General features: G+C 38.9%; 1 protein-coding gene across 2 annotated transcripts in view; it reads right to left on the bottom strand.

Annotated features, from left to right (window-relative positions):
- The window catches only part of LOC149932299 (uncharacterized), a 41,815-nt gene that overhangs the window by 6,654 nt on the left and 13,953 nt on the right, over positions 1-21,208 (bottom strand). For both annotated transcript variants that reach the window (XM_090155689.1, XM_090155690.1), the window contains exon 2: positions 12,346-12,551. In XM_090155689.1, coding sequence (XP_090011815.1) covers positions 12,346-12,551 — 206 coding nt within the window. The remainder of the gene's footprint in view (positions 1-12,345; positions 12,552-21,208) is intronic.

Here is a 21,208-nt window from a genome sequence, read left to right as displayed (position 1 = left end):
CAATAAATGGAACACGCGTTTACTGATTGGAGCAAATACGAGCACGCAAATGGAACATGATAAGTTGATCGTGGGATCTTAGAGCAATCGAGAGCAATAAATGGAACACGCGTTTACTGATTGGAGCAAATACGAGCACGCAAATGGAACATGATAAGTTGATCGTGGGATCTTAGAGCAATCGAGAGCAATAAATGGAACACGCGTTTACTGATTGGAGCAAATACGAGCACGCAAATGGAACATGATAAGTTGATCGTGGGATCTTAGAGCAATCGAGAGCAATAAATGGAACACGCGTTTACTGATTGGAGCAAATACGAGCACGCAAATGGAACATGATAAGTTGATCGTGGGATCTTAGAGCAATCGAGAGCAATAAATGGAACACGCGTTTACTGATTGGAGCAAATACGAGCACGCAAATGGAACATGATAAGTTGATCGTGGGATCTTAGAGCAATCGAGAGCAATAAATGGAACACGCGTTTACTGATCGGAGCAAATACGAGCACGCAAATGGAACATGATAAGTTGATCGTGGGATCTCAGAGCAATCGAGAGTAATAAATGGAACACGCCTTAAATGGTTGGAGGAAATATAAGCACGCAAATTGAATATGAAAAGTTGTTTGGGGGAATCTCAGAGCGTTCGGGAACAATAAATGGAACACGCGTTTACTGATCGGAGCCAATCCGAGCACGCAAATGGAATATGAAAAGTTGATTGGGACGATCTCGAGCGCTCGAAAGCAGTCAAATGGAAAACGCTATAGCATTTTTGTTGATGAAATTAAAAAAAAGTCATTTTTTTACTGAGGTTTAGTTTAAAATACTTAAATCTAATAATTTTCGTACACATCCGTTTAATTATACAAAATTAAATGATTATATCAATATTAAACACCTTTAATAATGAAGAGGGTGGTGTTTTTTGAAGAAATATTCGCCGCTTAAATCGCAAAATCTCAGTAACCTTTGGTGGATTGTGCAAACGAAAACGTGATTTACGAACTCGATCGGGACGAAAGCGGTGTTCGCGAACCAATTTGGGCAAAAATGCCGTCTCGCGTGAATAGACCTCGGGTTGAAGATTTTGTGACTTTTAGAGTTCCATGGGTAGAAATCGCTGTTAAAATGGTGGATAAGGGTGAGCGTGTTTTCCTACTTTCTTCGTCGAAATCCCAAGATACTTCTATCCTATATTTGGGGCAATGTCCTAAAGTGGAGACAACTTAGGAGGGACCTTAACAAGGGGCATTTCCTTCTTGACCAGATCCCGACTTCGGATCTCGTAAGTTAGTTCGGCCGCTGATATAAATCAAATTGATAAAAACATGGAGGCTTTAAATCGACTTTTTAAGAGTTTGGCTTTTTATTATCATTATTTAAAGAGCTGAGTGCAATTCGAGGTTCCGCGGTTCTAGGGCGAACGCTACGCTCCTAATTTCTTATTTAGCCGTTCAGCCTTTTTTTCCTTCGCCGGGGCTAAAACGTCCTCTTTTTGGAAACAATTCTACGCTTAGAGTGAAGTGTTTTTCAGCGCAAAAGAAACAAGGCTGATTGTAAGTGGCAGGCAAGGGTCTGTGTCTAATTCGAGGGAAATGGCGCGGTAAAAGCAGCTGCGCGTGTGCCTGGCTTGATGACCGGGAGAGTGGCCCGACCCCCGCGTACCCGACCATCCTTCGCCGCGACCGACCGCTCTCTACGGCCGAGAATAAAACTCGCGAGCAGCCACGAAAGAACGTCTTCGAGAACACTTCTCATTAAATTAATGAAGTTAAATGAATAGAAGCGGAAAAAACCCGAATCATCTAAAACTGAAGATCTTTCTCCGCGTTTATTGGGGTTTGCTTGATCTTCGGGCGTGCTCGTTGGCCCACTCGATCGTCCATTTGTCAGTAAATCTATTCCCCGTGTGACCTTGCCTAATTACTCGAGTCCAATCCACGCTCGAAGTTATGTAGGCGCGTTCTAAATCAAGCTATACTTTCCGAAAGTATATTATTAAGTTTTGGAGGTCGTATAACTAAAAATACTCCTTCCAACTGTTCGACTTCGTCCTACCTCAACCTTTTATAATGCCCCTAATTAATTTAATTAAGAGCCCGGACGAGTTTCGCTAATTTTTTTGATCCCGGGGAGGGGGAAATCGACCAGCAACGCCCCTTAGACCGAATAAATTAAAACGTACCCGCATTAAAAATAAACTTGTTAATGTTAATTACCAATTAATTAGCTCGCAGCCTGCCTACGGTTTTTGGCGTTGGTTAAATCGATAAAGGTACGCGCGGCGTTGGAAACCAATATCGGGTTTTGACGAGTCGAGCCCCGAAGCGAAAACTTCAAATTGGAAATATATTCGCGTCTAATTTATACGCGAGGGCTTTTACGTACCCTACATTACTAATAATAGAGAGGTTAAGCCCCTAGCGTTATAAACGGGAACTGCTTGGCTTAAAACGGTGCTTTGTCATCTACCGTTGTTGGTAGGGCAGTCGAAACATTCTGAAGTTGCCGCTAAGCCTTCTCCGGGGCTTTGCTTAACCTCTTTATCTCGAAGATGCGTTAAACTAATCTTTAGAAAAACAGCTATTTGTATCGCCGTGAGCGATATTTTGCTATGGTTCCAATTACATTTAAAGTGTTGGTTGCACGAAATTTTAGCTATGGCTAATTAATGGTTCATTAGAAAGAGCAAAAAATTTATAGCAAGTACAGAAAATTTCATCAAAATCGGTTAAGTGGTCTTTGAATTATTATAAAAAGAAGTCGAAATGGTGGAAATCGAGTTTTTCGGCGATTTTCCAGACTTCTAAAATTCTTTTCGGCACCCATGACGTCAGAAAATGCGAAGCGTATCTATCATTGGCTAATTGTCTGTAATACATTTCTTTACATCTGGGATTAAAAGCGGGTTGATTTAACACCCAGGAAAAAGTCCTACGCGGTAGTAATTGAAATAGGCATACACAAGCCTACGTAGTAGAAAACGATATGAAACCGAAGGCTCCTTGTAAATTCTAGCGCGCGCGTAAAAACAATATTTTTTATTTCGATAATAAGCCTAATATTATGATTAAAAACCTCTGGTTTGAAAACTTCTACAAGTAAACAGAATCCCTCAACTTCAGTTCCTTCTATTTTCGGAATAAAACTGCAGCTTTGATTTGCCCCAAATTGCTCGTGCTACGGAGGAGAGAAATTTGCCGAAAATTTCAGGATTTTGGGGAGCGAAAAAGGTCAGTTTCGGACTCAAAGTTAATACACTTAGGCTTGGAAATTGGTTTCGACAATGACATTTTTGGAAAGAGAACGTCCTGGGCTTCAAAACCAGCCCGCATTCATTCGTTTTTATTACTATTGATTTTTCGTACAACTAACACTTTAAGTACTTTATACTTTATAAAAATATACCTAGAAATGATATTAATCGCGAGCCCCCTTAAATTTATCATTACACCACAACAAAAATTAAAAGAAATTGAAATGCCATAAAAATCCACTTTGGAATAGGAAATAAAATGACATTATTTTCTAATTAAGTCTCAACTTATTAGGACCAGACACTAGATGCGTATTGAATAATGAAACGACTACAATTCCGTCATAAATGTTTTGGTCCAGATAGATATTTTAAGCTTTAATGTTTGTTGCTGGTCCTTAAAATGTCCTTAACAAATCTGGATATGGAAACCACCAGGTAAGTCAACAAAGGTGGGAATTGAAGGGGAGCCGGAGTTTTCACCGTTGTAAATAATATTCAAAACTTTGTCAAAACTGCATTAACACAAATCTGAAATATAATGCAAAAATGTATTAATTTATGTTTTGGGAGAATGACGTCATGTTGAGACGGCACGAAAGGGGGGAAGGAAAAACGTCACCAGCGTGTGCTACAATCGCGTCTTAAAACATAGGTTTCAGGAAACCAATGAAGGGGAATGGGGAGCAACGCTAGAAATAGTCTAATAACAATAATAATAATAATCAGTTAAGCTAATACCCAAGGTACCACCTATAGGTCCAAGTCATCTAGCGACTTTTAATCCCTAATAAATCAGGTGGTCGGGTAATAATGCCTCATTCTCATTAAGTTTAAACAAATACATTCGTTTTTTGTCTAATATTACGACAATTTTATCACAATTCATTTGATAGATATTAAATTAAAAAAAACTAATTTTTATTTCTTTTATTTGCAACTCTTTGAGTACATAATGGTTTATCTGTCAGTTGCTTATCGCCTATAAAACCCACGATAGTCTGGATTTTACAAATGTAACATTAAAGGAACCACCTATGGACTGCATAGTTTTTCACTCGAAGACCTATTTGGTCCGAGTTTCGCGTCTTTTTGTTTGCTCGAAGACCTATTGGTACGAGCTATTTGTAAGTTTTTAATTTTCTTCAAATTTGTTGAGAGTTTAGCTTTTTTATCCCTTTTCATAATGGACTAACCTACTTATTCGCTAATATTTACATATGTTATTTTTTCTCCCAGCTAAAGCGTATAAAATAGGCATTACTCAGCGGAAATTAAAATCCGATTATCTAACTGCAAATTCGTTTTATATTCGATTAACCGCATTTCGATCGTATGAAATTGGAACAATGAAACTCGTCAAACGAGCTAAACTCGCTCTACGCCTTCGATCTAACTAAAACGTCAAGGTAATTGGTATTTGCGTATAATAACTCATCCGATAGAGATATAAATCGACCAGTAACTCTGGATAGACGAAGAAGGCCTTTAAGCCGCGCTAGTTGAAGCTCAAGACAAATATTATCTCTGGCTAGTTGTGACGTAATATTTCTTCACTCATCACGGCCACTTGGCGGCCATAGTGCTAAAAATCTAAGAGCTGAATAATGCGAAGCTAAGGAGTTTGGTGGCGAAAATGAGAGAAGGGGGAAGATAGAACTATTGATTCTCGGGCTATCGGAGCGCGTTAGAAAAGGTCTTTACAAGTTCCTCGGGGCAAACTTCCGACCCCGCGCCAGCATTATTCATTTTGCTCTTTAGACCAACCATTTCCATTCCATAACTTAGGCCAGCCACGAGCCTTAGATATACGGCTCAGGGACCAATCTTAAGAGCACCAATACCACCGAAGGAAAATAAGCTTTTCTACCACTCCGCCGGCATACTTCCGAGTTCACCAAAATTATCTTCGAATAACCAATATATTTATATACATATGGAACTTCAAATATGGAATGAAACAGCTGCGGCTTTACTAAACTTATTATTATTCCGAATTCCTGCACGTGGAGAGAAATGACTAAAAAAGTTTATAATATATTGGTAGCCAAGTGATTTATTTATATAAATTTAATTAAATTTTTAATACCTTCATTTTAAAGTGCAGGGTGCTTTTCATAAGTGTGGCTTAATTTTAAGGACGTGTTCTTGAGTGTAAATGTTTAAAAAACCGTATCCCTCAAACGAACCACTTTTGAAACACCCTTCGTTAGATATATTGTTTAATGTTTGCAATCTTAACGAAAACATTATTATACACCCCACAGAATTAGCACCAGGTTTTAATTTAAATAGATTTCTTCGTTTAAAAATTAATATTTAAATTTCCCATTCCGGGTAAATGTTTTTTGTAACCATACTTCGTAAATAAATCCAAAAGTGTTATATCATTTCGAAAGCAAACTAGCTACAGACAATCTGGCGGCCTTTAGCGGGCTTACATCACTCCGGCCACCATCTGGCGGGGTCTTTTAGATCAATTGAATAAAAATAAGACGCTAAACGGAGGGAGTTCGAGTTCCATATTTCAAAAACGCGTCCGTCCCACCCTCGCCCGGCCCGATATCAAATCGGAAACGATTCAGCGGGAGATTCGCGGTCGCCTCCAGTTCAATTGGCCCGAGTTCTCGAGATTGCGGGAGAGGAGTTTTATACAGAGAAATACGTATAACACACCGGTCACAGATCGAAGAGGAGCGACCGAAAAAAGATAAAATAAAATATGATTGTATATCTACGGAGAGAGAGAGAGCGGCGGAGCAGGTGTGGCAGTCGAAATCTTTACGTTGCACTCGGCGTAATAAGGCACCGCGGCCACTTATCCGTGCATCTCCGATTTCAATGAACTAAATATCTTTCTGTCTTGGGGGGGAGCGGTGATTCCGGGCGCGTCACTGCTAATCGGCCCTACGTGTAACGTAGCAGGTGTTTTACGGGGAAAAGGCGAGTCCGCTCCTCGCTGGGGAGAGTATGATACGTAATGCGCTTAGGAAGTAGCTTCTCTCCTCTCGCCGCCGCGCTGGCCCGATGTCGGTGGCGCACCTGAGAAATCGATTGCCCAAGACGGGTGAAGCGGAGCCCCCCTCCCCTCCGAAGTTTGGAGATTAATCTGGAGGTGTAATAACCTGGGCGAGCCTCGTAACTCGCGGTTTTTGGCCGGGCAATTTGGTGGCGAGCTACCCTACCGCCGATATGGCCTCCGTTCGTATTCGCGGGAAGCGAGATAAGGAGTGCTATCCGAATGAGGAAAGCAGAGCCGCGATGTTCGTCACTCTCTCGTCACTCTCCGTGGGAGTCTACTAGAATGAAACTTTCACGTGATTTATGTTTGATTACCGAAGAGAGACGCCAACTATAAAATCCGCTATAAAAACTTACCTCGTCTTCAATTCAATTAGACCCAATTCCAAATGAAGGGCTTATATAACATTGCCTTCCTCTTTTCTCGCGTTTTATACATTAGGATTTAGTCTAACAGTCTGAAAGGATGTCTAGAAAACGTACTTACCTAATATTAATACGTAACAAGTTGCTTCGAAGCAAAATGGACTTTTGAGATCAAATAATAATAAAACAATCAGCCTAGATAAAGAATGAAGTCTAAGGTTTAAAAAAGGGAAAATCAACGAATGTACAGGATTTTCACTGTGTTTTAATAAACGTTGGAAGAAAAACTATTTTTAGGTATTTCAAAAAACTGAAATTTTGAAGAGGTTGAAGAAAAATTGTAAAATAATTAAAACGATAACTTTGAAACTACGTGGGTTCTTTTTTCATAAATAAATTATAATTGAAGCTTCAAATGCTCTTTCGAAAAACAAAAAATTAATTTAACTTAAGTCAAGTTCAGAATTATGGTATCGAAATGTGGGTGCCACCATTTTGAACAAAACATGACTAGAAACACTGCTTTTATGGTAGTATATTTTCTGTGCACGCAGCTTGAGCAAGAAAAATACTATTACTTTCTTCATTTTGTATTTTCTTAATTGGCAGCCTTGACTTATTTTTATAAGGCTTAGATAATTAATATTTCAAAATACGGAGAAAATATGAGTGTAGTTATAAAAATAAATTTAATATAAATTCAATAATTAATCATCAATACAAATATAGATGTTGCTCCAATAATCAACAGCTTAATTAAAAAACGGTACAATATTGTTGAACTTATGAAGAAATTAAATATAATATAATTTAATATAAATTTAATTAGTTCTCTTCACTAAATATAGATAATCTTCCAATCATAAAAAATTTTAATGAAAAAAGAAAAAAAACACGGAAAAGCCAATCCAGCCAGCCAGTCAATCTTGGTTAAATCTATTACTTTTATTTAAAAAATAAAAAAATATTGAATGAACGCGATCTATTAATATATACGTTCCCAAAAGATATAGTCATTTGACCAAACGTATATAATACCTCTCTAGTGAAATAAGTATCCATCTAAGACGAAACATGTACCTTCACAATCACGAGGCAGTGTATGATATAAAAGCATATTTCACTGTCTAGAAATATTTTTAATAGATATATTTATCTTCTCGATTTAATTTGTTTTAGAAAATCAATATGGCGGATTTCAACCCTAAGCAATTTTTCTTCAAAAAACACACTTTGAAAAATCGGAAGGAGCCTGCAAAGGTACACGATTCAACCATATAAAATTAGCAATATAGACGTTGTTTCGAGCCATTGCCGCCATTTTCCCTCACCATGTCCAGCATTATTCGGGGGGATTTTGGAAAATTCCTACCGTGTTCATCCTACACGAAGGGCCGTGTTACTGACTAGGCAATATAGGCAATTGTCTAAAACGCCTGCCGTTTCCTTACAACAAAAATGCTAGATTCTTTAGGGGTTAGAAGACTTTGCCTAGGGCCCGCAAAACTGATAACGCCGCTTTGCCTACAGGCTTCTTCAAAAGTGCCTTCTCTCTTTTGAATTTGAAGGGACCAGAAGGTTGGACCAGATTTTGAATCTTACATTTATTGGTTAAATTTTCAAAATAAACTTTTATAGACAAAGAAATAATGATATCTCTGTTATAATTTATAATAATTTTATATTTATATGAAAAAAATACTCAATTCACCTTATACGAAAAATCAACCCAAAAACATTAAGTGATACTTTTCTTGCTGTTACTAGATTCAAATAAACTCATAATCAGCTAGGCTAATACTCAAGACCCCACCTTAATGCCTTTAAATCTGGTAGCCGAGTTACAACGCGTATTAGGGTGGTGGCAAGCCCGTCATGCAACGCGAACCAACAGCTCCCTATAGTCACTATTACCGTTAACCTCAACAAATTTCTATGACAAGGGAAAACTGAAGAACTCCGGGGAAAACCAGATATTATTCTACCTACTTTTGGCGCGAAACAAAGGCTACAGAAAGACAAATACTTCTCTCTACGGGAGGTATTATTTACTTCTGGTGAGACTTTAAAAAGTCATAATTACGAAAGTAGTTGTAGGAACTCTATTACCTTTTTTATCCGCTCAAAAAAGATGAAATACGTTAGCTTTTCGAAAATAACGATAAAAGCGGCGATATCGCTTTATCAAATAAGATATTATTCATATTTGAAGATTTCGTCTAGCCGTCTTTACAATCTATCTCGAAATGTATCGATATATTTTTCATTTTTCTTTAAAAATGATTTTAGTCGGCGCAGCGGCCATTAATTTTATTTTGAGACAGTCATTGATTTTCATTTTATATTTCGACACCGCCGGCGTGTGAGACCGACATTTTATGTCGTCTGCTGAGAGGAGAAGGCTCCGGAAGAAACTTTTGTATTAACAAAATTGGAGATCTAATCTAGCTTCGTAAAAGCGACGTAAAACGGACAAAAAGAATTAAAATAAATAGCGTTCGATTTTTCAAAGAGCATTATTTTGCCAAAATAATTACCGGTTCTTTTGATTTTTAAATAACAAATGTCAAAAAATAAGAAGCGATTTTTCATCGTTTAGTGGCGGTACTCGCGGTGCGCGAATCTAATCATGAAAAATATGACAATCCTACTCCGATTTTCCGCGTCTTACGACAGATGTGATTTTTTATTTTAAAATGTATTTCAGTTTATTATAGACTTTCTTACCATTGCAACCTTCACTATGTCCGCCATTGTCCCTCCCCTAGCAGAAATTGTAGACGCTGATTTCGCAAAATTCCTCCCATCTTCCTACAGCCATCTCGTAGATGCGAAAGTTTGACCAGATTTTAATTTTATTCATCTATCATTTACTTGTGAGAATTGTAAAACAAACTTTTGTAAACTATGAAATATTGATATTTATATCTTGCCTTAATTTTTATTTTAGAACACAGTGTGAAAAAACACCTTAGCTATGTAGGAAAATTCGGCTTCCTGACTGCGAATTTGGAATTCAATAGTATTTATTTTGATGTGACAAAATGCAAAGGAAATATACTGCTCACCTATAAATACCAAGCTAGTCATGATTACAAAATAACGAAAAAAAATCCAAAAACCTACTACTACGACTACAACTAATACTGTCGATCTGGCGGTTGTCCTAGTCATTTTTACCTCTCCGAGGGAACTTTGTACCCTAGGAGGAGTTATAAAACCACCGTGTCTGTTTGTGGGTCTGTCTGTAAGGCCTGCGAACGCGTTCGCATTTTCGGGGCAAAGCGTAATCACTGCGTACCCAGTTTCTTAGAATCAGGGAAAAGGTTTTTCCAAAAGCGCCCTCTTTTTGTCATTGGGTGTAGTATAATTTTTTAATCGGCCGGGATTCGAACCCGAGCCCTCTTGAACGAAAGGTGAGCGTTCTACCGCAGAACCACGGATACAGTTAAGCTTCACTGAAAATTAAAAACTCTTCCGAGGAGAGGTATATTTTGGCTTGACAACTTGTTATTATTTATGATGTGAGTAAACTTTAAAATCAAGAGGGTGACCTTAAACCTACCGTATACGAGATTAATTATACGGGGCGATAAATTTAATAATAGGGGTACAGGCGGCTATATTCTGGTCGGAGGCTAACGCGCGAAATAAGGAAGTTTTCCATAACAGGCATTTCCATTACTTAGAGATCGGCGGGAGGGAGGGGATGTCTTTTCTTTCGGGTACGCCGTAGATCGCAAATTGCTAAAGCTAGTGGCTCCCCTTCTTTCTGATCATCTTTTTCTTATCCAAGCTCTTCTGGCGCGCGCCGGGGTCTCTCCGGAGGAGGCTACCGGACCACTATATACAATCCATATTTTCGCTCGCAATGTTTTGGCAGCGTAACGTTCAGGTGTTTGGCTATATATAATTCGTGCCGCTGCCACTGACAATCTAGCCCGCGTTGATCGATGACGTCACGTTTATAGGACATGCCTCGAGTTATGAATTGCTCGCCAGAAGTGCCACGGACCCGAAATTTATTGCCACCGCTCGACTCTCGCGCGCCGTGTCCCGAGAAAATACCTTCTTCGCGAGGTATCAACAACGAAAAGAAGAAAGGGGCCCTCTCGAGGCTCGTCTCTCGAGTTGGCGTGTCGTTCCAGGGTGGCCGCGAAGCCCGTTCCAGGCAAATGCTTTGAGAGAATGGCTGCCTGATAGAGCCGTCGAAAGATTGGCTTAATGTGTTAAGCAATTAAGTGAGCGGACCACTCAGCCCCAGAAACTAAGATAGATGGCAAAGTAGCAGACCGTGTATTTTTCAAATTTATCCGAGAAGAAACTACTTTTTTTTTAAGAATATCGCGTATACCTGGGCCCCTAGCTTGGCCGATCACCGCGATAGATTTTATAAATCTATGTGGTTTTCAGTAGACTAAAGAGGTGATTGAATCATTTTCATATTTTAGTGACATCGGCTGACGAATGAACTTCCGAGTATTGGGGCTCCGATCTCAGACCCGCTTAAATTCATTGAATAAAAATGGAAAAATGGTCCGCTACTGACGAAATTTTTATAAACCATAATTTTATTTACATTGGTTATTCCACGATATATTACCTTTCCAGGAAGAAAGGGAAGTTTCGGGATGAACAATCTTTTTAATTTTTAAGTTGGTTAAGAGATGTTCTGATGTATTCAATTTTAAATTAATTCAATCGAATTAAACTTGTATCAATACATTACATTTAACGTCAAACTCAATCTGCCGTCTATGCAACTAAGATGTCTTTAAAATTGTAATCAATTTGGGACTGAACATTTCGCAAAGAAAACAGTGTAATAATAATCAGCTAAGCTAATACCCAAGGAACCCCACAGGCCTAAGTACACTAGTGACTTGTGTAGCCAATTAGCGGTGGCCGGGTTATATAGCGTAGGCCGGTGGTGACGAGTCCTTGAAGCCACGCGAGCCAACAGCTCGCTACACTTACTATTACCGTTAAAATCATCAAGTTCTTATAGAAAGGGGAAACCGATGAGCTCACGTGAAAACCCCTCTAACCAGCAGGGAAATAACTTATAAACTCAACGCGGAAGTGGTTCCGAGTGTTCACCCAGCGCCACAAGCTGGGATCGAATCCGGCTCCTCTGGCTGCGAGGCGAGAGTGCTAACCACTTCCGACCCCTCACTATTAAAAGGAGTTTATCAAGTTATAAGTATTTAGCTGTCGTTTTGTCGTAGACGAATCCAAGCAGACGGACTACGTCACGTAAATAAATACGCACGTACGTTTGGAGAAGTAAAGACGAAACTCAATGGACGCGGAAAAACGTACGACAACCAATGAAAAATAACAGGAATAAAAATAACCTTTAAATTTTTTAATTAAGTGACAAGTCAAGACAGTCGCAACCACAAGTCGGACTCCCTTTTGATTTACCGCCCCCTTATTTACATATTTTTAATTTTGAACGGTGCCATCTGCGATAGACGGCGTGAAAGGTTCTCCCATTTTGATGAACTCCCGTTATTATAAATCATTTGATGTTTTACTCTTTTTCAGTTTAAAATATGCAAAGTATAAGGAAGTGAATTAGGACGAACCAATTCCATCAGAGCCGTAAAAATATTTATCGTTGGTCTCCCTACAGATAGAGGATCCATCTATCTATGGTAAAAAGAAAGATGAAAGAGAAATGGACTTACATCGACGACGACGCCTTTGAGTGTATATTTCTGAGCGGGAGGTTTGTCCGTCGGGAGGTATCGATAAAATTCGACGTTGTTTTTATACCACTTGACCGAGTAGAGCGAGTCCCCTTCCAAGTTGTAAGTGCAGTTGAGCCAAAAGGGGTTCCCCAATATCACCGCCGTCGGCACGTCGATCCGGATCAAGCGCAATCCCGAGATACCTAAAAACACACCAAACAAATATTGAAGATGACCGACAGCGAAAAAAAGAAGTCATTTACCACTTATACGCGCCGTGCTACTAGGATCTATTAGTCTACCGCGTTTCTCTTAATCTATTTAGCAGCGGTACAGAGTTCAACAGACCTGATCGCTCATTTTTCCGAAAAATAAAATACGCTACGTAGACGATCCCGCGTTCGAGACTTCGCGACGGAATACAGGGTGTTTCATTTTCTAGATCGGGCCATTTCTCAAAAATTTTAAATGGTAGAATTCTTAACTTTTAATGGATAATAATTCGCCAGTTTCAGTAATGTAAAGGTATTTTCAAATACTACAAGTAGAGCTTTTATTTTATCGCAATTGACGGCTTTTAAAATTCATTTTGCGCGTGGAAATACCTCTACATGTTATGATCAAAAAAGCACGCAAAGAAGCCTGTGTGCCCAAGACATGTACCCGTAGTGTCGCGCGCTAAAACGTCATTTCAAAATCCGTCAATTGCGCGTGACTAATTTTATGAACGCGCTGCCTTATTCGGTGCAAATGTTTTGAAACCGATAGATGGCGGTAATGTTATTGAAACTGGCAAATTGAAAATTAAATTTAGATTTTATAAATAGGTTATTATTCGTATAAAACGAATAAATTAGGCTACTTGCGTGTATCGTACATAATAAACAATTAAAGATTTATTATTCAGATTTTATATTTCAGTAAAAAAAATTATTATTCCTTTGCTAGGTACCGTAGACCAATAGTTTCAATTTGAAGAGCAAATCAACTTAAGCCTAAGAAAACCGAAAAAGCTAAATCTATTCCTTTTGGATTGAGACAACCTTTAGGTACACTGATTAAATGGTTGATACAATAATATATTTATTTATTCAAAGGTAGAATGGTTTTATTGCTCCCCTCATGCTGGAAGAGTCAGCCGTTAACAAAATCAAATCAGCCCGGCGATTGAAGTTCGCGCCGGTGACGATTTTCTTACCCACTCTCGTGCCAGGCCAATATTCGACCATGATGTCCTCCAGAAACGTACAATAGACCATTCTATAAAATACTACTTAAGTGGTTATTTACTTTTGTGTATAGAGAGGCAGAAGGTTTAGCCCGATTTTATCATGAACCAGGGAGGCTCGAAATCGGATTATCTGGCAAACCTGCCAGCATAGTTGTCTGGATAAATATAGATTTGTGATCAAAATCCTACTCATTTAACGGTTATAGTTTTATACAAACCATGATAAATAGTTAATTAATTATATCACATTGATTTTCAAAATAGTTTAGTTATGGACTTAATATATTTTGAAATATACTATCTTCACGTAGGCTACCTTAACTATATTTTGGAAATCGACTTTATGGGTGACGTTTCAGAAAATAGCAATAAAATTGGAATGAGCGTAAGCAGAATTGTTAAAACCAAAGTATAAATAAGTTAGCAAGTCCTACTGAAGTAGCGCCATGTCATTGTGAAAATGTTTGGCCTGTTTAGCTAGGAATTTATAGAAAGGTCTATAGGGGTTCTTTATTATTGTGTAGATATTTTGGAATTTCCCTAACGGTACTATATTTTTTCTTGCGTAGAATATTTTATTTTATAAATTTCGTCTTAAGTATAAGAAAATATTTTCATTAAAATGTTTTTCTTCTGATATTCAGAAAATAAGGGAAAACTCCCGACTTTACGAATGAATAATAATAATAATATTAATATTATTAGTATTATGAATATAGTTATCATTAAACGTCGAGTGTCCACTATGACGACACTCTTATATAATGAAGTGTTTTTAATCAATATCTCAAAATAGGAAATTTAAAAACTAAAATTTAAATAGTCTTGGATAAAAGGCAGTCGAAAGTAGCTCTAAAAATTTAAATGAAAAACTTAGTACTATCAAATCGAATCAACTAGTTGAGTCTGAAAGGATGGACACGGTCTGAAAATGCCTTTACTTGAGCACCTCGCAGAGAGGTATAATTCCAATTTGTATGGAGAAATACGGAGTGTCTCGAGGCGGGATGGGGATGGTCGATTTAAAACCTCCGAAAGCCTGGTAATAACTTATAGCGCGATGAAACTATCCCGCGAAAGAACAGTAGAATAAAATGAGAGGGAGGTGGGGTGGAGGAGTGGAGGTAGTTGAAAAGGTTCCTTTTCTTTGTAAATCCTGATTTGATCCAACTTTAAGCCCCGGTCGGAATGGAAAAGACGAATTTTCGGCGGCTCCCCGAAATCAACGATAAGCATTCTTGAGAAAGGAAGACGATGTAGTCCCAAGCGGCGGCCGCCGACGTCGCTTCTTCTCTTTCCGTTCTCTAGCTAGTCTGGAGGTTCGATTTACAAAATAGCACTAAAACAGCGAATAGGCGCGTAAAAATCCCTCCGCTCTATTACGGGGCATTGTCTTGGGTGCGGTTCCTCGGAGAACAGGCTGACCCAGCGGACGCCGGACGCAAAATGTTCTCGCGCATTGATATAAAAATAGAAAGGGCGCGCTTATTTCAGCGCCGCGGCATTAACGGCAATGTTCTCAATTTTGCAAAGTAAACAGGCTTTTGTGTGTCGCTGGCCGGATTAAATCATTTTCGGGCCCATTCCATTTATACGAATTCGGCTGTGTTTATTCGAACACAATGCCGCTCGAACGAGAGCTGAATTATTCACGATAAATTCCCCTTTGCCGAATTTTCTCCGAGATCACTCCTATAAACGGATGATTATTTTATCGTATTATAGCCGCGGCCATTCCAAATTTAGGTTAACCAAAGATTGTTGCTAGGCCTATATACGCTATTTACTCCACATATTAATACGCAATAAATACATTGTTCGCCAGTTTCAAACTTGGCTCGATTTTTATTTCAAATTTAATACCAGGGCCCTCTCTATAATGCAATGCCATGTAATTTAATGTAATGTAAAGCTATGCGATGGAATGCGATGCGAGACGATGCGGTGTGAGGCGAGGCGAGGCGATGCGATGCTATGTAATGCTATGTAACGTTACGTAATGTTATGTTATGTTATGTATTGTTATGTAATGTTATGTAATGTTATGTTAGGTAATGTAATGTAATGTTATGTTACGTTATGCAATTTAATGCAATATAATTTTATGTTACGTTATGCAATTTAATGCAATATAATTTTCTGTTAGGTAATGTAATGTAATGTTATGCAATGTTATGTAATTTTATGTTATGTAATGCAATGTTATGTAATGAAATGTTATGTAATGTTATGTAATGCAATTTAATACAATGTAATTTTATGTTATGTAATGTTATGTAATTTTATGTAATATAATGTAATTTTATGTAATATAATGTAATTTTATGTAATATAATGTAATTTTATGTAATATAATGTAATTTTATGTAATATAATGTAATTTTATGTAATATAATGTAATTTTATGTAATATAATGTAATGTTATGTAATGTTATGTAATTTTATGTAATGTTATGTTATGTTATGTTATGCAAAGCTATGTAATGTTATGTAACGTTATGCAAAGCTATATGTAATGATATGTGATATAATGATATGCAAAGCTATGTAATTTAATGTAATGTAATGTAATGTAATGTTTATCTAAATCCAGGAGCAGAAGAACGTAGTTGGCATAGGATAGAGAAATTCAGAGAATGTATATCTCTCAAAACCACTCGTATGAAACGTGTTCACTACTTCTCTCATTCAATTTTCTGCTCTTTCATTCGCTCAATATCGGATTGATAACAGCTAAAGCTCTCTCACGCTGAGCTCAATAAAAATATAATACCTTTCGTTCGTATTAACAAATAGCTAATTGAACATGGAAAACTAATACAGTTCTTTAATTATACTGAAAACTTATTTGAGTCATATTACCTATTTCAACAAAAAATATATAAATACAAATCCCAAATAATATAAAATTCCCAAAAATCCACTTAAAAGTGTATAATTTTAAAGAAACATAATACGCTCCTCTCAGTTTGTAGAGGGTTTAAGAGTAAAATGATAACTCCGTTCTCCTCTCGCTCCATCGATTATTAGATGAAATAAGGTACGCTCACTTTCAGATAGTGAGGGAAACGGGAAACATACCACTCTTCCGCTCATTTAACCAAACTAAAATTTGAATTCTCGATAATCTCATTAATAGATAAATATAGAGGCAGAACCTCTCTTCGTCTCTCAATCGTTTGAAATTACCGGCTCATTCTGCCTCCAAACGCTCCCACTTGTTCTAAATTGAGCGTAACGCGCCCATCGCTGGCCGTTCCCGCTACTGGTGGCGCTGAAATTTTCACTTTCCTCGAATTAGGGTTGCCGTGGTTCGGTTCGGTTCCGGTTCTTGAAGGAGCCGGAACCGAACCGAGAACCGACTAAGTGGAACCAGCCGGAACCGACTAAGTGGAACCAGCCGGAACCGAACCGAGAACCGACTAAGTGGAACCAGCACCGTACCGAGAACCGACTAAGTGGAACCGGAACCGAATCGATCAAGACAAATTGGAACCCGAACCGAAAAATAGTAGGAACCGAACCGAGAACCGAAACAAAAATTAGGGAGAAAACTATAAAGCTATTTTCGTTTATTTCCACATATTTGGAAGTAGCATAGAGCACGCGGCGAAATAAAAACCAATAGTTTGGACAAAACGAAATTAAGTGTTTTCTAAATACAACGGTTTTTCCTTCCAATTGAGACAATAGACATAATAGTCCTTGCCACTTGTCACCGTTGTCAGTTGATTTATTCTTTTTCGCGGCTTTTTCAAAAGTAATGGTATTCGAAAAGTATTCGGTTTTTTCGGTTCGGTCCGGTTCTCCTTCGGTTCCGGTTCGGTATGGGTTCCATGTAGAACCGAACCGGAACCGAAGGAGAACCGGACCGAACCGAAAAAACCGAATACTTTTCAAATACCATTACTTTTGAAAAAGCCGCGAAAAAGAATAAATCAACCACCGAATTTCGGTTCGATTCCGGTTCTAAACGGCAACACTATCTCGAATAGGGTTCAATTCCGCTTCATTTTCTAATTTTAATTCGTGTAAATTCAAAATTACTTACCTAGAGCGGAGCCAACCGAAATGGCTTCGAAGTTCATAGAAAATATCGAATACTTATGGCGCGTGGGCACTCCCAATATCGGCGAAACGAATTTAGCGGAGTCACTTCTCGGGACGAGCTAAAAGTGAATATTGCTTTTCGAAGAAAAAGCGAGCGTCGGGAAGATTAAGAAGAACGGCCGCTATTTTATATTCCGTGTAAAAGCCACTCGAATATTGCTTCCATAATTTTGGAACTGTTAGGCACGTAGCGCGAGGCCCTTTATAGCGGCGCGGCGTACGAGTGGGAGGAGGCCACGACGATTGGTCAAGAGCCCAATATTTCACGAATAAGTGTTATTGCTCTCCAAAGGAATTAACGGGCTTTACCCGAAACACAAAGGTGGAAAACTGGGCCCAAACTCCGTCCGCCGGTTTCTCTCCTCTCATATTTGCGTGAAAAATATAACCGGGATAAGTCGGTCGGCGGTCGTCTCGCCCTCCCGACGACCAACTTGAAAAGTGTTTTGATAAACACTTCCATTAAAATGGTGATAGGGGATCTACGAGAACGTCATAAAAGGCAATTTAACGCTTTTACCGCCGCCTACCGGCCAGCGAGAGAGCGAAGAGAGTTAATTTAGGAGACGTACAGTGGCCACTGACTTTATGGCTTATAAGCGGAGCGGCCGCCACCTCATTTTTGCACCTTCGCCATCGTCATCCTTCGCTACAAAATATAAACTCGAATCGATCGAGTCCGCGCGTTTATATATTTATGTCATTTTAGGAGACCAAAGAGCGAGGATCTCGTCGCCTACGCCTTATAAATAAGGATATATACTATTTGCCGCATTCGGAATCGTAAGGAAGATTCCTTATCCGCTGATGGATCGTATACTCTCTCTCCTTTGAATAGTACGCGACGCGCTATTCTACGATATTGCGGTTCTATTTAATCAAAACGACGTCGAGATACGCTTCGAATATATTTCGAGGCGATTTAGCTTTTACAAATTTTTACAATTAGCGCGCTACATTTGAATATTAAATTGGGTAATTAATATATACATAATTGGTGTTTATTCCGGAGTTAAGAGTCCTATTTAAGGGAACCTATACGTTAATAACGATTGTTTAAAATTAAATGAACTGCGCGCGATAAGTGAGTTAGCCCTCGCTTCTAATTAAAACCCTCTTTCGCCAGCCAATTTCAAAGCGAATTTATTCTTCCTATATAAAATTCTAAATATATTTTTCGGGACGAAATTTGGCGCGAACGAATTTTGGCCCTCCTTGTAAAATTTCTAATGGCGAAGAGTCCATTCATTTGGGTTTACGGCTGACGCTTAATTTTTCGAGTAACGTACGACTTGTCTTATCAAGTTAAATAGTCCGTACAACTGTTAAAACGGGGTAATATTTTTAACGGCCGCTTATAAAGCTTCGTTAATCTACAAAGTAGCGCGCCGGACACGTATACTCAAAACTCGAAAGCACGCGCGACTGAAGCTTAAAATTTCCGCTCAAACATGGCCGCGTTGAGCCGAGCAAATTTCTTTATGGCGACATTTATTTCGGCGCGCGATGCCGCGTAAAAAAGCCCCCCAAAAGGGACGGACGCGGCTGGCGTCGTCGGTTAGGCGGCGGTATTTTTAAAAAGCGTCCACGGTTGCCAGGACAAAGGCCTTAGTTAGATACGTGATATACTTTTCCGTGTTTACGAAATATCTGAGAGAGAGTGCATCATTAGTTTTCTAAAGCTTAAATATAAACAAAGCGAGGAGCGATACTTTGTAGTTGTTTTTGCGGATTAAAAGACTCTTCTGGATATGTCCGGAACTTTTCCATTATCCTCGTAAGCCCGGGCTTAAATTTATCCGGCCCGCGATATTTATACTGCAGCCGCGTATACGACTGACTCGACGACGGCGGCCGCCCCAGATTAAGGCCCGTAGCTGCGGGGAAACAATAGGACCAGCCAAAGATTATTTTAAAAGGCGGCAAGACGATAGGCGGCCTGCGTTTCGGCTTACACCCTGGCACCCTCCTCACACCGAGATCCTTTATTTAGGCCACTCCATCTCAATTTTTCTTTAATTCCCGGAGGGTACTTTAAGAAGGATTATCAAGAGGACTCCTGTCCCGCTCGCTTTGTAACTGATAAAAATTGCAATTTACCTCGTGTATATATTCCCGCGTGAGATTTCACGCTCGTTGCTGACAATGGGATTTTCTAATAAATACATTTTTCGAACTTATTACGGTTCTATAAGTTTCTTCCAAATTCAACGTTTGATTTATGAGGGTTTCGAACGCTACTGCTACGCGCCAAATAAATGGTCATACACGACTTATACATTTACTTTGCATTTCTCGCCGATTTTATAATTTTTTGCGATTTCATTACGCTTCCATGTTAAAGATTGGGAGTTGAATTAAAATTACTATTAGTTATTAAGGAGCTAACTTAATCTACAATGGTTTTTTTAATAAATAAATATGGTTCTCGTGTGATGTCAGAATCTTCGTAACGAAGTGCTAGTGTCGTTTCATCCTGCTCTTCCTTTGATCTATGGCCACCGAAGCGTTATTTATGGAAGACCCCGAACAATTTTAAAGATTATCCTCCGCAACAAACCACAAAGCAACACCGAAAATGTCAAATTCCACAGGGAAAGCGTTCGATATTGGAAGCCCTTAGAGCCGAATGAAACTTTAGAGGTTATATTCCTTTTAACCAAATTTCTCCAAGTTCACTTATTTCATAAAGTTTCTCATACGGCGATGTATTTGCTAACGTTCGTTCTATCGGAGAATATCAAATTCCCGAGGAAATTCCAAACACACACACACACACACACATATATATATATATATATATATATCCATAAGGCAGAGAGAGTGAGAGAGACGTAGCGGAAATATTCATACCGTTATAGTGTATTCATAGCTCATGAAAATGGAGACATTTGAGTCGGAGTCACGGCTTGTTACGCCCCTATATACAGTGGACGCCCATGCTGAAGAACCTGCAGAATTTGTCACGTTCTTCACGAAACTGGTCTAGTTCCACGTAAAATAATAATCAGCTAGGCTAATACCCAAGACACCACCCTAGGCCTAAGTCATCGAGCGACTTTTAAAGCCTTTAATTCAGGTGGCCGGGTTACAATGCGTAGGAGGGTGCTGGCAAGCCCTGCAAACCACGCGAACCAACAGCTCCCTACACTCACTATTACAGTTAACCTCAACAAGTTTTTATGGAAGAGGAAACCGAAGATCTCGGGGGAAAACCCCTTAAACCAGTGGGGAGAGAACTTGCAAACTCAACGCGGAAGGAGTTGTTCGAGTTTTCACCCAGTACCACAAGCTGGGATCGAACCCGGCTCCTCGTGCTGCGAGGCGAAAGTGCTAACCACTCCGCCACCCCACGTATTTAGACGGTTAAAAATGAGCGTAGAATGCGAATGAGCTTTTTTTCGAGATAAGGCTTAAGGTCTGGTCGACTGATTTAAAATCTTCTTTCGAGTTCATCTTCATTGGATTTCTTGTTAAAACTTAGAAGAAGGCTAAGAAAAAATTACCCGAAGAGCCTC

Source organism: Leiobunum rupestre, chromosome 8, assembly GCF_980474605.1.
Source record: "Leiobunum rupestre chromosome 8, qqLeiRupe1.1.hap1, whole genome shotgun sequence".
Taxonomy (NCBI): Eukaryota; Metazoa; Arthropoda; class Arachnida; order Opiliones; family Sclerosomatidae; genus Leiobunum; species Leiobunum rupestre.
The sequence above is the reverse complement of the archived record's forward strand: the minus strand, read 5'-3'. Positions and strand labels throughout refer to the sequence as shown.